General features: G+C 49.2%; 1 protein-coding gene across 1 annotated transcript in view; it reads left to right on the top strand.

Annotated features, from left to right (window-relative positions):
* Positions 1-860: 860 nt before the first annotated feature.
* LOC132392912 (mannose-1-phosphate guanyltransferase alpha-A-like) overlaps positions 861-13094 on the top strand; it is a 37460-nt gene continuing 25226 nt past the window's right edge. Inside the window, exons 1-4 of the mRNA XM_059967470.1 lie at positions 861-1018; positions 4953-5050; positions 7614-7717; positions 11634-11820. Of these exons, the coding sequence (XP_059823453.1) occupies positions 979-1018; positions 4953-5050; positions 7614-7717; positions 11634-11820 (429 nt within the window). The 5' untranslated portion in view covers positions 861-978. The remainder of the gene's footprint in view (positions 1019-4952; positions 5051-7613; positions 7718-11633; positions 11821-13094) is intronic.

Genomic DNA, 13094 nt, shown 5'->3' with positions numbered 1-13094 from the left:
GCAGTAATTTGCAATACCTAATAATTATTATCAGTTACAGTGAGGGGTAAAAATAAATTAGTGCAATAAGAGAGAATGATATAGTGAGTTGCGTTCCTTGTCTGTTCATGAATCTGATGGCAAGTGGAAGGAAGCTGGTTGAACAATACTGAGTGTGTATGTTCAGGCTCCCGTGCCTCCTGGAAGACGGGGTCTGAAGTGATGGAAAGTGCTGAGACATCGCCTTTCGAAGGTGTCCTCGATGCTGGTGAGGCAGATCCGTGTGAGATATGCAAAAGAGGAGGGCCGATACATGTACTGAGTGAAAGACTGTCACAGCTACACTCTTAAGAGGACAGCCTAGGTAGTTCATTCACCGAGGTTATGTGGTAGAACTCTGGCTAAGAAAGGGTTATATAGAGCCAAAAGAGATCATGGAAAGATGTCAGAAACTACAGGCTTAACACACTGGGTGATCTTAATTTCTCCAATAGTGATTGGGGTTCCCTTAATACCAGGGAATTAGATGGGGCAAAGTTTATCAGGTGCATCCAGAGGATTTCCTGTACTGAATAATCCAACCATGGATGGGCCCTTGTGTTAAGCAATGGTTGAAGATTCACTGGAGGAGCATTTTGGAGACAGTGAGAGGACAGAGGGGAATAAACAGTAGACTTTTCAGCTGATGTGCAGATAAGTCCGTGTCGGGGTCACTGAAAGGTCATGAGGTGGGCCGTACTGTGGGTGCTGGTGAGGGGCGGTGAGGGAGCGTCCCGGTGTGGAGGAGGTGGTGAGGGAGCCTCCCGCTGTGGGATCTTGCTGCACCACTCCTCTACGGCCACGCGGACTTGCCTGTCGCCTTGTGGACGTCATCAGCCTGCGTCACCACTGACGTCAGTGCCACCGCGCACAGCTGTCATTCCTGACCCTGGATCGACGACTTCTGACATCTGACCTCAGCCCGGACCCGACCCGGACTCAGCCGCAGCCGCAGCCGCGATGCTGAAGGCCGTGATTCTGATCGGAGGCTCCCAGAAAGGTTCGGAGACGGCAGGGGCGGGACACGGATGGACAACCGGGGTTGGGTTAGGACCATAGACCAAATGACAAAGTTAGGGAGACAGACAGAGGGCGGCGGGGCGGCGGGGCGGCGGGGCGGCAGCGTCTGGGAGAGTTTGATCGCACAAGAGGGGCGTGGTTTTCTGTGATTGACAGGATGGGCGTGGTTAGAGTGATGGACATGAGGGGGTGTGATGGGCAGGGCAGTGAGAGGGTGGATTTAGGGTGACATGAAGAGGTGTGTTTGGGGTGACAGACAGATGGGGGTGTAGTTAGGGTGATGGACAGGAGTGGGTGTGATGGGTAGGGCTGTGAGAGGGTGGAGTGGAAGATAGGTGGAAACTAGGCTGACTGGACAGCTCTGTGGATTGATCAAAGGAGCTGGTCATGAAGCATGTGGAGGAGGCCATTCGGGCCATGTTCCTGCTGACTCAGATCACAGCAGCTCCACTGCCGAGCTCGTGCTCAGTAATGGGCAATAAATCCATAAACTCCCACTTCTGGTTGCTCCTTTTTGCATTACTTATTTAATTAAATAGATATATATATATATTGTTTTGGTGTGGGGGGAACTTCGTTCTGTTCTTCATCACAGTCATGCATAATGGGACAGTGTAGAGGGAGCTTCACTCTGTGTCTGATCCTGGGAGTGTGTGATGGGACAGTGTAGAGGGAGCTTCACTCTGTGTCTGACCCTGGGAGTGTGTGATGGGACAGTGTAGAGGGAGATTCTCCCTGTGTCTGACCCTGGGAGTGTGTGATGGGACAGTGTAGAGGGAGCTTCACTCTGTGACTGACCCCAGGAGTGTGTGATGGGGCAGTGTAGAGGGAGTCTCTCTCTGTGTCTGACCCTGGGAGTGTGTGATGGGACAGTGTAGAGGGAGCTTCACTCTGTGTCTGACCCTGGGAGTGTGTGATGGGACGGTGTGGACGGAGTTTCACTCTGTGTCTGACCCTGGGAGTGTGTAATGGGACAGTGTAGAGGGAGCTTCACTCTGTGTCTGATCCTGGGAGTGTGTGATGGCACAGTGTGGAGGGAGCTTCACTCTGTGTCTGACCCTGGGAGTGTGTGATGGGACAGTGTAGAGGGAGCTTCACTCTGTGTCTGATCCTGGGAGTGTGCGATGGGACAGTGTAGAGGGAGCTTCACTCTGCGTCTGACCCTGGGAGTGTGTGATGGAACAGTGTGGAGGGAGCTTCACTCTGCGTCTGACCCTGTGAGTGTGTGATGGGACAGTGTAGAGGGAGCTTCACTCTGTGTCTGACCCTGGGAGTGTGTGATGGGACAGTGTAGAGGGAGCTTCACTCTGTGTCTGATCCTGGGAGTGTGTGATGGGACAGTGTAGAGGGAGCTTCACTCTGTGTCTGACCCTGGGAGTGTGTGATGGGACGGTGTGGACGGAGTTTCACTCTGTGTCTGACCCTGGGAGTGTGTAATGGGACAGTGTAGAGGGAGCTTCACTCTGTGTCTGATCCTGGGAGTGTGTGATGGCACAGTGTGGAGGGAGCTTCACTCTGTGTCTGACCCTGGGAGTGTGTGATGGGACAGTGTAGAGGGAGCTTCACTCTGTGTCTGATCCTGGGAGTGTGCGATGGGACAGTGTAGAGGGAGCTTCACTCTGCGTCTGACCCTGGGAGTGTGTGATGGAACAGTGTGGAGGGAGCTTCACTCTGCGTCTGACCCTGTGAGTGTGTGATGGGACAGTGTAGAGGGAGCTTCACTCTGTGTCTGACCCTGGGAGTGTGTGATGGGACAGTGTAGAGGGAGCTTCACTCTGTGTCTGATCCTGGGAGTGTGTGATGGGACAGTGTAGAGGGAGCTTCACTCTGTGACTGACCCCAGGAGTGTGTGATGGGACAGTGTAGAGGGAGTCTCTCTCTGTGTCTGACCCTGGGAGTGTGTGATGGGACAGTGTAGAGGGAGCTTCACTCTGTGTCTGACCCTGGGAGTGTGTGATGGGACGGTGTGGACGGAGTTTCACTCTGTGTCTGATCCTGGGAGTGTGTGATGGGACAGTGTGGAGGGAGCTTCACTCTGTGTCTGACCCTGGGAGTGTGTGATGGGACAGTGTAGAGGGAGCTTCACTCTGTGTCTGATCCTGGGAGTGTGCGATGGGACAGTGTAGAGGGAGCTTCACTCTGTGTCTGACCCTGGGAGTGTGTGATGGGACAGTGTAGAGGGAGCTTCACTCTGTGTCTGATCCTGGGAGTGTGCGATGGGACAGTGTAGAGGGAGCTTCACTCTGCGTCTGACCCTGGGAGTGTGTGATGGGACAGTGTGGAGGGAGCTTCACTCTGCGTCTGACCCTGGGAGTGTGTGATGGGACAGTGTAGAGGGAGCTTCACTCTGTGTCTGATCCTGGGAGTGTGCGATGGGACAGTGTAGAGGGAGATTCACTCTGTGTCTGACCCTGGGAGTGTGTGATGGGACAGTGTGGAGGGAGCTTCACTCTGCGTCTGACCCCAGGAGTGTGTGATGGGACAGTGAAGAGGGAGCTTCTCTCTGTGTCTGACCCTGGGAGTGTGTGATGGGACAGTGTAGAGGGAGCTTCACTCTGTGTCTGATCCTGGGAGTGTGCGATGGGACAGTGTAGAGGGAGCTTCAATCTGTATCTGACCCTGGGAGTGTGTGATAGGACAGGAAAGAGGAAGCCTCACTCTGTGTCTGACCCCGGGAGTATGATGGACGGTATTGAGAGTGTGACGGACGGTATAGAGGGTGTGACGGACGGTATAGAGGGTGTGACGGACGGTATTGAGGGTGTGACGGACGGTATGGAGGGTGTGACGGACGGTATGGAGGGTGTGACGGACGGTATGGCGGGTGTGATGGACGGTATTGAGGGTGTGACGGACGGTATTGAGGGTGTGACGGACGGTATTGAGGGTGTGACGGGCGGTATGGAGGGTGTGACGGACGGTATGGCGGGTGTGACGGACGGTATGGCGGGTGTGACGGACGGTATCGAGAGTGTGACGGACTGTATGGAGGGTGTGACGGACGGTATGGAGGGTGTGACGGACGGTATAGAGGGTGTGACGGACGGTATTGAGGGTGTGACGGACGGTATGGAGGGTGTGACGTACGGTATGGAGGGTGTGACGGACGGTATTGAGAGTGTGATGGACTGTATGGAGGGTGTGACGGACTGTATGGAGGGTGTGACAGACGGTATGGCGGGTGTGACGGACGGTATCGAGGGTGTGACGGACGGTATCGAGGGTGTGACGGACGGTATCGAGGGTGTGACGGACGGTATGGAGGGTGTGACGGACGGTATCGAGAGTGTGACGGACGGTATCGAGGGTGTGACGGACGGTATCGAGGGTGTGACGGACGGTATAGAGGGTGTGACGGACGGTATTGAGGGTGTGACGGTCGGTATGGAGGGTGTGACGGACGGTATGGAGGGTGTGACGGACGGTATGGCGGGTGTGACGGACGGTATTGAGGGTGTGACGGACGGTATTGAGGGTGTGACGGACGGTATGGAGGGTGTGACGGACGGTATGGAGGGTGTGATGGACGGTATGGCGGGTGTGACGGACGGTATGGCGGGTGTGGCGGACGGTATCGAGAGTGTGACGGACGGTATGGAGGGTGTGACGGACGGTATGGAGGGTGTGACGGACGGTATAGAGGGTGTGACGGACGGTATTGAGGGTGTGACGGACGGTATGGAGGGTGTGACGGACGGTATGGAGGGTGTGACGGACGGTATTGAGAGTGTGACGGACTGTATGGAGGGTGTGACGGACGGTATGGCGGGTGTGACGGACGGTATGGCGGGTGTGACGGACGGTATCGAGGGTGTGACGGACGGTATCGAGGGTGTGACGGACGGTATGGAGGGTGTGATGGACGGTTTTGAGGGTGTGATGGATGGTTTTGAGTGGTTCTGCTGTTTCCTCAGGCACAAGGTTCCGGCCTCTGTCCTTTGAGGTTCCGAAGCCGCTGTTTCCAGTGGCGGGTGTCCCAATGATCCAGCATCACATTGAGGCTTGTGCAAAGGTAACTCCTACCTGCCAGTTGTTTGTGTAACTTTAATTTTATTGCCTATAATCTGGTCATATGATGGGTGGGTCCCTGGCATTGACCTGGTCCCATTGCCTTGTAAACTCACACTCACTCTCTCCCTTATTTCCCTCGCAGTCACTGATACTTTCACACTGATTCTCACCTTTGGGCTCTCACATGTCACATTGATACTCACCGTCAGTTCACACTGATATTGTCAGCTCACACTGATAGTCACCCTCAGCTCACACTGATATTGTCCACTCACACTGATACTCACCCTCAGCTCACACTGATATTGTCAGCTTACGCTGATACTCACCCTCAGCTCACACTAATACTCACCCTCAGCTCACACTGATACCCAGTTTACGCTGATACTCACCCTCAGCTCACACTGATACTCACCCTCAGCTCACACTAATACTCACCCTCAGCTCACACTGATACCTAGTTTATGCTGATACTCACTCTCAGCTCACACTGATACTCACCCTCAGCTTACGCTGATACTCACCCTCAGCTCACACTGATACTCGCCCTCAGCTCACACTGATACCCTCAGCTTACGCTGATACTCACCCACAGCTCACACTGATACCCTCAGCTTACGCTGATACTCACCCACAGCTCACACTGATACTCACCCTCAGCTCACAGTGATACCCAGTTTACGCTGATACTCACCCACAGCTCACACTGATACTCACCCTCAGCTCACACTGATCTCACTTTCAGTCTCTCACACCGTCAGCTGAAGTGGTAGATTAGAGCCCAGAAACAGGCTCTTTGGCCTTTCGATTCCCGCCAGCCTGGTTTTCTGCCTAGCTTGCTACTCAACTGTAGCACTGCATACCCCTTCCTTCCATGTACTTATCTAAACTGTTACAATCAAACCCACATCGATCACTCCCGCTAACAGCTCATTCTACCCTTGCACCATCCTCTGGATGAAGATGATACCTCTCCTGGTTCACCTTAAATTGTGCACCTTTCGCCCTTATCCTTTGGACCTCTAGGTCTGATCTCAACCAACATCAGGGGAACAAGCCTGCTTGTATTTACCCTGTCCATACCCCTCATAATTTTGTAGAGCTCTATCAAATCTCCTCTCATTCTCCTAAGCTCCAGGGAATAAAGTCCTAACTTATTCAACCTTTTCCTAAATCCCAGGTCTTCAAGTCCTGACAACATCCTTGTAAATTTTTTCAGCCCTCTTTCAATCTCGTTGACAACTTTCCTGTAGGTAGGGGACCAAAACTACACACCATACTCCAAAGTAGGCCTTACCAAAGTCTTGTACAACTTCAGCATAACATCACAACTATTTTACTCAAGATGCTGATCTGTGAAGGCCAACGTGCCATAAGCTCTCTTTACAACCCGCTCAGGGAGATATTGGACCAGTGAGGCTGGCATGGTGAGTGTTGACTTCCTCCTGTAATGGAGGCATGGCACTTGCAGCACTAGCGATCACTGATTGGGCTTCATTTCCCGGTGCTGTCCGTGAGGACTTCCTCCCCGTGAGGGTGTGGGTTTCCTCGGGGTGCTCTGGTTTCCAAGGACACTTGGGTTGGGGTGAATGTGTTGTGGACATGCTGTGTAGGTTCTGGAAGCATGGTGACACTTGGCATGCTGCCACAAAGAACAGAAGACACAGGCCAATCGGCCTATCACGGCTGCTTGCTGATTTATTAACCCTTTCAACCCTAGCATCCTTGGCCAGTGTTGGTTGTTGATGCGAACAATGCATTTTGCTATATGTTGAGGTTTTGATGTACAGTAGATTGCAGATAATTACAACACATCCGAATCAGTACATGTTGGCCCAGTTAAGCAGCTGTCCTAATTGGCCTGCTCATGAAAATAGTTAAAAATGTATAAAAAAGACAAAGAACTATTTAAGTAACAAATTACACATTTAAAAGAAATACAGAACAAATTAGAACAGTACCAAAGCCACTACAGTACTATAAAACTGTGAATTCCTAATAGTTATCAACAGATTGAACAAAGTCAGCACAGACCTCTCATGCAGTAATGAACTGCCTTCATAAATGCTTTGAATGACTGCATCCCCCAAATCTTCATTTTCATTTTAACATTCAAGATGATGTTGATACCTTCAAATTGTTCATCGTTACTAACTTGTTAAAGTTGGCCTGAATGCTTGAAACCACCGTGAGCAAAACTGTCCTGAATTGTCTTGCTGCTTGTTACACTGTCAGTGGCAAAAATCACCGCTTTTTGAATACAAACACACGTAAATGGCACTATTTAAAACCTGTTCGCTCTAGTTAGAAACTGGCAAAAATCTCCTATCTCAATTACACAGCATAGTGTCCCAAATAATCCTGGGTATTTTCTTGATTAGTTTTTGTTCTTTAAGAGTTGTTCCAAATAAGTGGCTGTCCTGATTAACTGATAGCTGAATGAACTGGTATCGACTGGATATGTGACCAATAAAGCTAATCTTCAATCTTTATGGTCTCTTACTTTTTCCCTCCTTTTTCTCCATCACCTGTCTCCCTCACCTTCTTTCCCTCCTTTTCCACAGGTTCCAAACTTGAAAGAGATCTTGCTGATTGGGTTTTACCAGCCAAGCGACGAAATCAATCGGTTCCTTCTGACTGCACAGCAAGAATTCAAGATCTGCATTAGGTAATGAAAAGTCCAGTGAAATTCTTACTGAGAGCTTAACTGTGGTGTGTAAGTCAGGGGAAAGATCTGGGGGGTGGGGGGGGAAGGTGGGTGGGAACTGGGATCAGTATAATTAGGTGGTTAAACAGCATGAATTTGATGGGCTGAATGGCTTTTGATGTGCCTTTGTGTGTACTGAAGGGATGGCATCAAACAGCATAAATGTCGCAGAATCATAGAGCACTGAACAGTACAGCACAGTACAGGCCCTTTGGCCCACAATGCTGTGCTGACCTGCTCCAAGATCAAGCTCACCTTTCCCTCCTGCTTAGTCCTCCATTTCTCCATCATCCCTGTGCCTCGCTATGAGTTTCTCAAATGTCCCTAACGTAACTGCTTCCACCACCCCAGCAGGGTGCTCCATGCACCCACCACTCTGTGTAGTAAACCCTACCTCTGACATCCATCACCACTCCCAAGCATATCTTGAAATTCTCCCCTTTTGTTTTAGCATAGAATGGTTCCAGCAGGGCAGGAGGCCATTTGTTCCATCTAGTCCATGCTGGTCCTGTGCAAGTACAGTCCTGCCAGTCCCTTTGACCCAACCTCTCCTCGTATCCCTGTGGGTTACTTTCCTGTAGCTCCCTTTAGAACATCACATCTGAATCATTCTCCTCTCTGACATGGCCCCAAAGTGTATGCTGTTTACTAAAGGCTTGGTCGTGTTGTTGGCGCTGATGAACTGCACTCTGACAACCTGTTTCCCAATCGCACTTGATTTACTCGTGAACAGGGAGAACAGCCCGCCCTGTCACCACTCTGTTCTGAAGTTGGAGCAGATATCTGTACAGAATTGACTGGCAATTATGATAGTGACCATTTGGTAAATTGTGTATGTTTGAATTCCTTACTGGCAAGATCAATCGCCATTCACAACAGAGGTGTTCACAGTCAATAGAAAGTTCAAGCTGACAACCGATGACACTTTGCAACTGTCCCTTCATCAGTGTGTGTGTTTGGCATCCTTCCATCACATCCTAATCTCGTCTCCAGTAAGTGAAATGGCCCCAGTAAGCTGCTATGCAAAGCAAGCTATGCTCCTTGCCTGGGCTGTCTGCACTTTGTCAGCAGTCTATCTTACCTGGCCATTGTATTAATCTTTGCCTTGCCGCAACTTCCCCACCAGTTGAATCAGTGTGTTCCCAGTTCACCACATCTCAGTGCCCTGGACTCCCTGCTTCCCTCGCCTCACCCTCGATCTACCCTGCAACTCTCACAACTCTCTGTGCACCAGTACCCCCAAATCTCTCTGTTCTTAGACACGTAGCAACTGGCTGATTGTTGGAGAACGTGGATTACTGTACTCACATTCTGTTACCTCGTAGGAAGGATGCGGAGACTTTAGACACAGGCCTCCTGACTGACATTTGACTCGTGACCTTGGACTAGCAAGAGAGACAGTGACCCCAGAGCCAAGGCACTGAAGATTTAATAATACCCAATATGATAGAAGGTCAGAGAGCAGTGGACATGGCGTGAGGGGGTTTGGCAAGAGACCACAAGACATAGGGCAGAATCAGGCCATTTAGCCCATCTACTCTGCTCCACCATTCGACCATCATTGATTTACTATCCCACTTAACCTCCTTCTCCTGCCTTCTCGCCGTAACCTTGGACTTCCTGATTAATCAAGAACCTATCAACCTCCACTTTAAATGTAAAGTTATAGAACACTATAGCAGAGAAACAGCCCATCTACTTTGTGCCGAACCAGACCATAAGACAAAGGAGCAGAAGTCGGCCATTCGACCCATCGAGTCTGCTCCGCCATTTCATCATGAGCTGATCCAATCTCCTCTTTAGTCCCACTCCCCCACCTTCTCACCATAACCTTTGATGCCCTGGCTACTCAGATACCTATCAATCTCTGCCTTAAATACACCCAATGACTTGACCTCCACTGCCGCCCGTGACAACAAATTCCACAGATTCACCACCCTCTGGCTAAAAAATTTTTTTTCACATCTGTTCTGAATGGGCACCCTGCAATCCACAAGTCATGTCCTCTTGTACTAGACTCCCCCACCATGAGAAACAACTTTGCCACATCCACTCTGTCCATGCCTTTCAACATTTGAAATGTTTCTGTGAGGTCCCCCCCTCATTCTTCTAAACTCCAAGGAGTACAGTCCAAGAGCGGTCAAACGTTCCTCATATGTTAACCCTCTCATTCCCAGAATCATTCTAGAGAATCTTCTCTGAACCCTCTCCAATGTCAGCACATCCTTTCTTAAATAAGGAGCCCAAAACTGCACACAGTAACTGAACACTGCACACTGTGTTCTGCCTAGACCCAGGGATCCACACCTGGACCATGGCCATGCATCCCATCTACGTACCTATCCAAGCTTCTCTGAAATGTTGAAATCAAACCCGCATCCAACACCTCCACAGGCAACTCGTTCAATACTCTCACCACTCTCTGAGTGAAGAAGCTCCACTTCACCTTTCACCCTTAACCTATGACCTAGTCTCACAGAGTCTCAGTGCATTTCTGCACTATATTCAATGACTTGGCCTCCTCGGAAATTGAAAATGAATTCCACCAATTCAGTCTGCAGGAGGGGCTCAGCTGGTCGAGCAGCATCTGAAGGAGGAAGTGTATTGTTGAAGTTTGGGTTGAAATCCTGAATCAGGGAGGAGAGGAGAATTGTTTGACTGTGTCTCCATTCAGAGGGACTGGATTCCATCTTTGTGCTTCAAGATTTGCTGATTATTTGTCCCAGAGTGGAAATGGCTAATACGTGGGGTGGGGGGAGGGGCGGGGAGGTGAAATTTTAAGGTGTTTGTAAGAAAGTATGATAAGATGTTGTATGAGGTAGGTTTCTTACAGAGTGGTGTTTTCATAGAATTCCCCCCTCCCCCAGCACCTCTCAGGGTGGTGGTAGAGGCAGATAAATTAGGGACATAGAAAAAACTCTTACTTTCTTTTTTTTTCAGATCTTTTTTATTATTTTTACTATCCAAAATAACAGGAGTACATTGAAGTAGGTAACACTTACAATGTCTCAAAGGAAAAAAAATGTTTTAAAGATTGAAAGATATGGTGACACAAAAAAAGAACGAAAAACCCTACTAAAGCAAAGAAAAGTGAGGAAAAAAACGAACCCATTAGGTGTTCAACCCCAGAGCCAAAGCTTCTAAAAACAAACATCAAACCGCCAACAAAAAAAAACAAAATTTACAATTAGATCGTGAAGGAAATCCATCAATTAACTCAAATAGTAGTAACGAGCAAATGATCTTCTCTCAAAATCAAACATAGGTTCGAAGGTTCGACTTCTAATTTTCTCCAAACTAAGACACAGCATCACTTGAGAGAACCATTGTGACAAAGTGGGAGCCGACGTACCCTTCCACTTCAACAGAATGGCCCTCCTAGCTATCAATGTAACAAACGCAATAACATCTTGGTCAGACAAAGAAATACCACGGATATTTTGAGGATTATTCCAAAAAGCCCAGTTAATTTGTTAGGTTGTAAATTAATTTTAAGTGCTTTAGATAGAACAAGACCAAAACATGTGCGCCAGTGTAACTGTCCTTTACATAGGCACATGGATGATAGAAAAATGGAGGGCTGTGTGGGAGGGAGGGGTTAGATGGATTTTGGAGTAGGTTTAAAACTCAGCACAACATGGTGGCTGAAGAGCCTGTACTGTGCTCCAGCATTACATATTCTATGTTCCATATCTTCTGGGATTCGGAGACTGCGACTGGATTTGGGGCAAATTGGTAGCAACTGTCAGGACCAGCACAGGGGTGGATGGGCTGAATTCTCTCATGTTTTGAGATTTGTTGATTATTTGCCCCTCTGACGCTTGAAACCCAGCTGGGTTCCCAACAAAGGGTTAATGTGCTGCCCTTGTGTTCGCAGATACCTTCAGGAATATGTTGCTCTGGGAACCGGCGGAGGCCTGTATCACTTTCGAGATCAGATCCTGTCAGGAAAACCTGACTTGTTCTTCGTCATGAACGCAGATGTCTGCTGCGAATTTCCCCTGACGGAGATGGTTGAATTCCAGAAGGAACAGGCCGACTCTTTTGTCATGTTGGGAACAACGGTTAGGAAACTGAGGTCCAAGCCCAGCACCAAGCTCTCATAGATAGAAACATAGAAAACCTACAGCACAATTCAGATCCTTCAGCCCACAAAGCTGTGCCGAACATGCCCCTACCTTAGAACTACCTAGGCTTTACCCATAGCCCTCTATTTTTCTAAGCTCCATGTAGCCATCCAGGAGTCTCTTAAAAGACCCTATCATTTCTGCCTCCACCATTGCTGCCAGCAGCCCATTCCACGCACTCACCACTCTCTGTGTAAAAGATGTATTGCTGACATCTCCTCTGTACCTACTTCCAAGCACCTTAAAACTGCCCTCTCATGCTAGCCATTTCAGCCCTGGGGAAAAGCCTCTGACTATCCACACGATCGATGCCTCTCATCATCTTGTACACTTCTATAAGGTCACTTCTCATCCTCCATCGCTCCAAGGAGAAAAGGCCAAGTTCACTTAACCTATTCTCATAAGGCATGCTCCCCAATCCAGGAAATATCCTTGTAAATCTCCTCTGCACCATTTCTATGGTTCCCACATCCTTCCTGTAGGGAAGCGACCAGAACTGAGCACAGTACTCCAAGTGGAGTCTGACCAAGGTCCTATATAGCTGCAACTTTACCTCTCGGGTCTTAATCCCATGATTGATGAAGGCCAATGCACCGTATGCCTTCTTAACCACAGAGTCAACCTGTGCAGCAGCATTGAGTGTCTTATGGACCCCAAGATCCCTCTGATCTTCCACACTGCCAAGAGTCTTACCATTAATACTATATTCTGCCATCATATTTGACCTACCAGAATGAACCACTTCACAATTATCTGGGTTGAGCTCCATCTGTCACTTCTCAGCCCAGTTTTGCAACCTATCAATGTTCTGCTGTAATCTCTGACAGCCCTCCACACTATCCACAACACCCCCAACCTTTGTGTCATCTCCAAATTTACTAACCCATCCCTCCACTTCCTCATCCAGGCCATTTATAAAAATCACGAAGAGTAGGGGTCCCAGAACAGATCCCTGAGGCACACCACTGGTCACTGACCTCCATGCAGAATATGACCCGTCTACAACCACTCTTTGTTTTCTGTCTGTGGACAAGCCTATTCTGGATCCACAAAGCAATGACCCTTTGGATCCCATGCCTCTTTACTTTCTCAATAAGCCTTGCATGGGGTAGCTTATCAAATGCCTTGCTGAAATCCATATACACTACATCCACGGCTCATCTTTCATCGATGTGTTTAGTCACATCCATGTCCTGGTGTGGTCAGTGTGA

This window comes from Hypanus sabinus, chromosome 4 (genome assembly GCF_030144855.1).
Source record: "Hypanus sabinus isolate sHypSab1 chromosome 4, sHypSab1.hap1, whole genome shotgun sequence".
NCBI lineage: Eukaryota > Metazoa > Chordata > Chondrichthyes > Myliobatiformes > Dasyatidae > Hypanus > Hypanus sabinus.
Note: the sequence above shows the minus strand (reverse complement) of the source record. Positions and strands in the feature narration are given on the sequence as shown.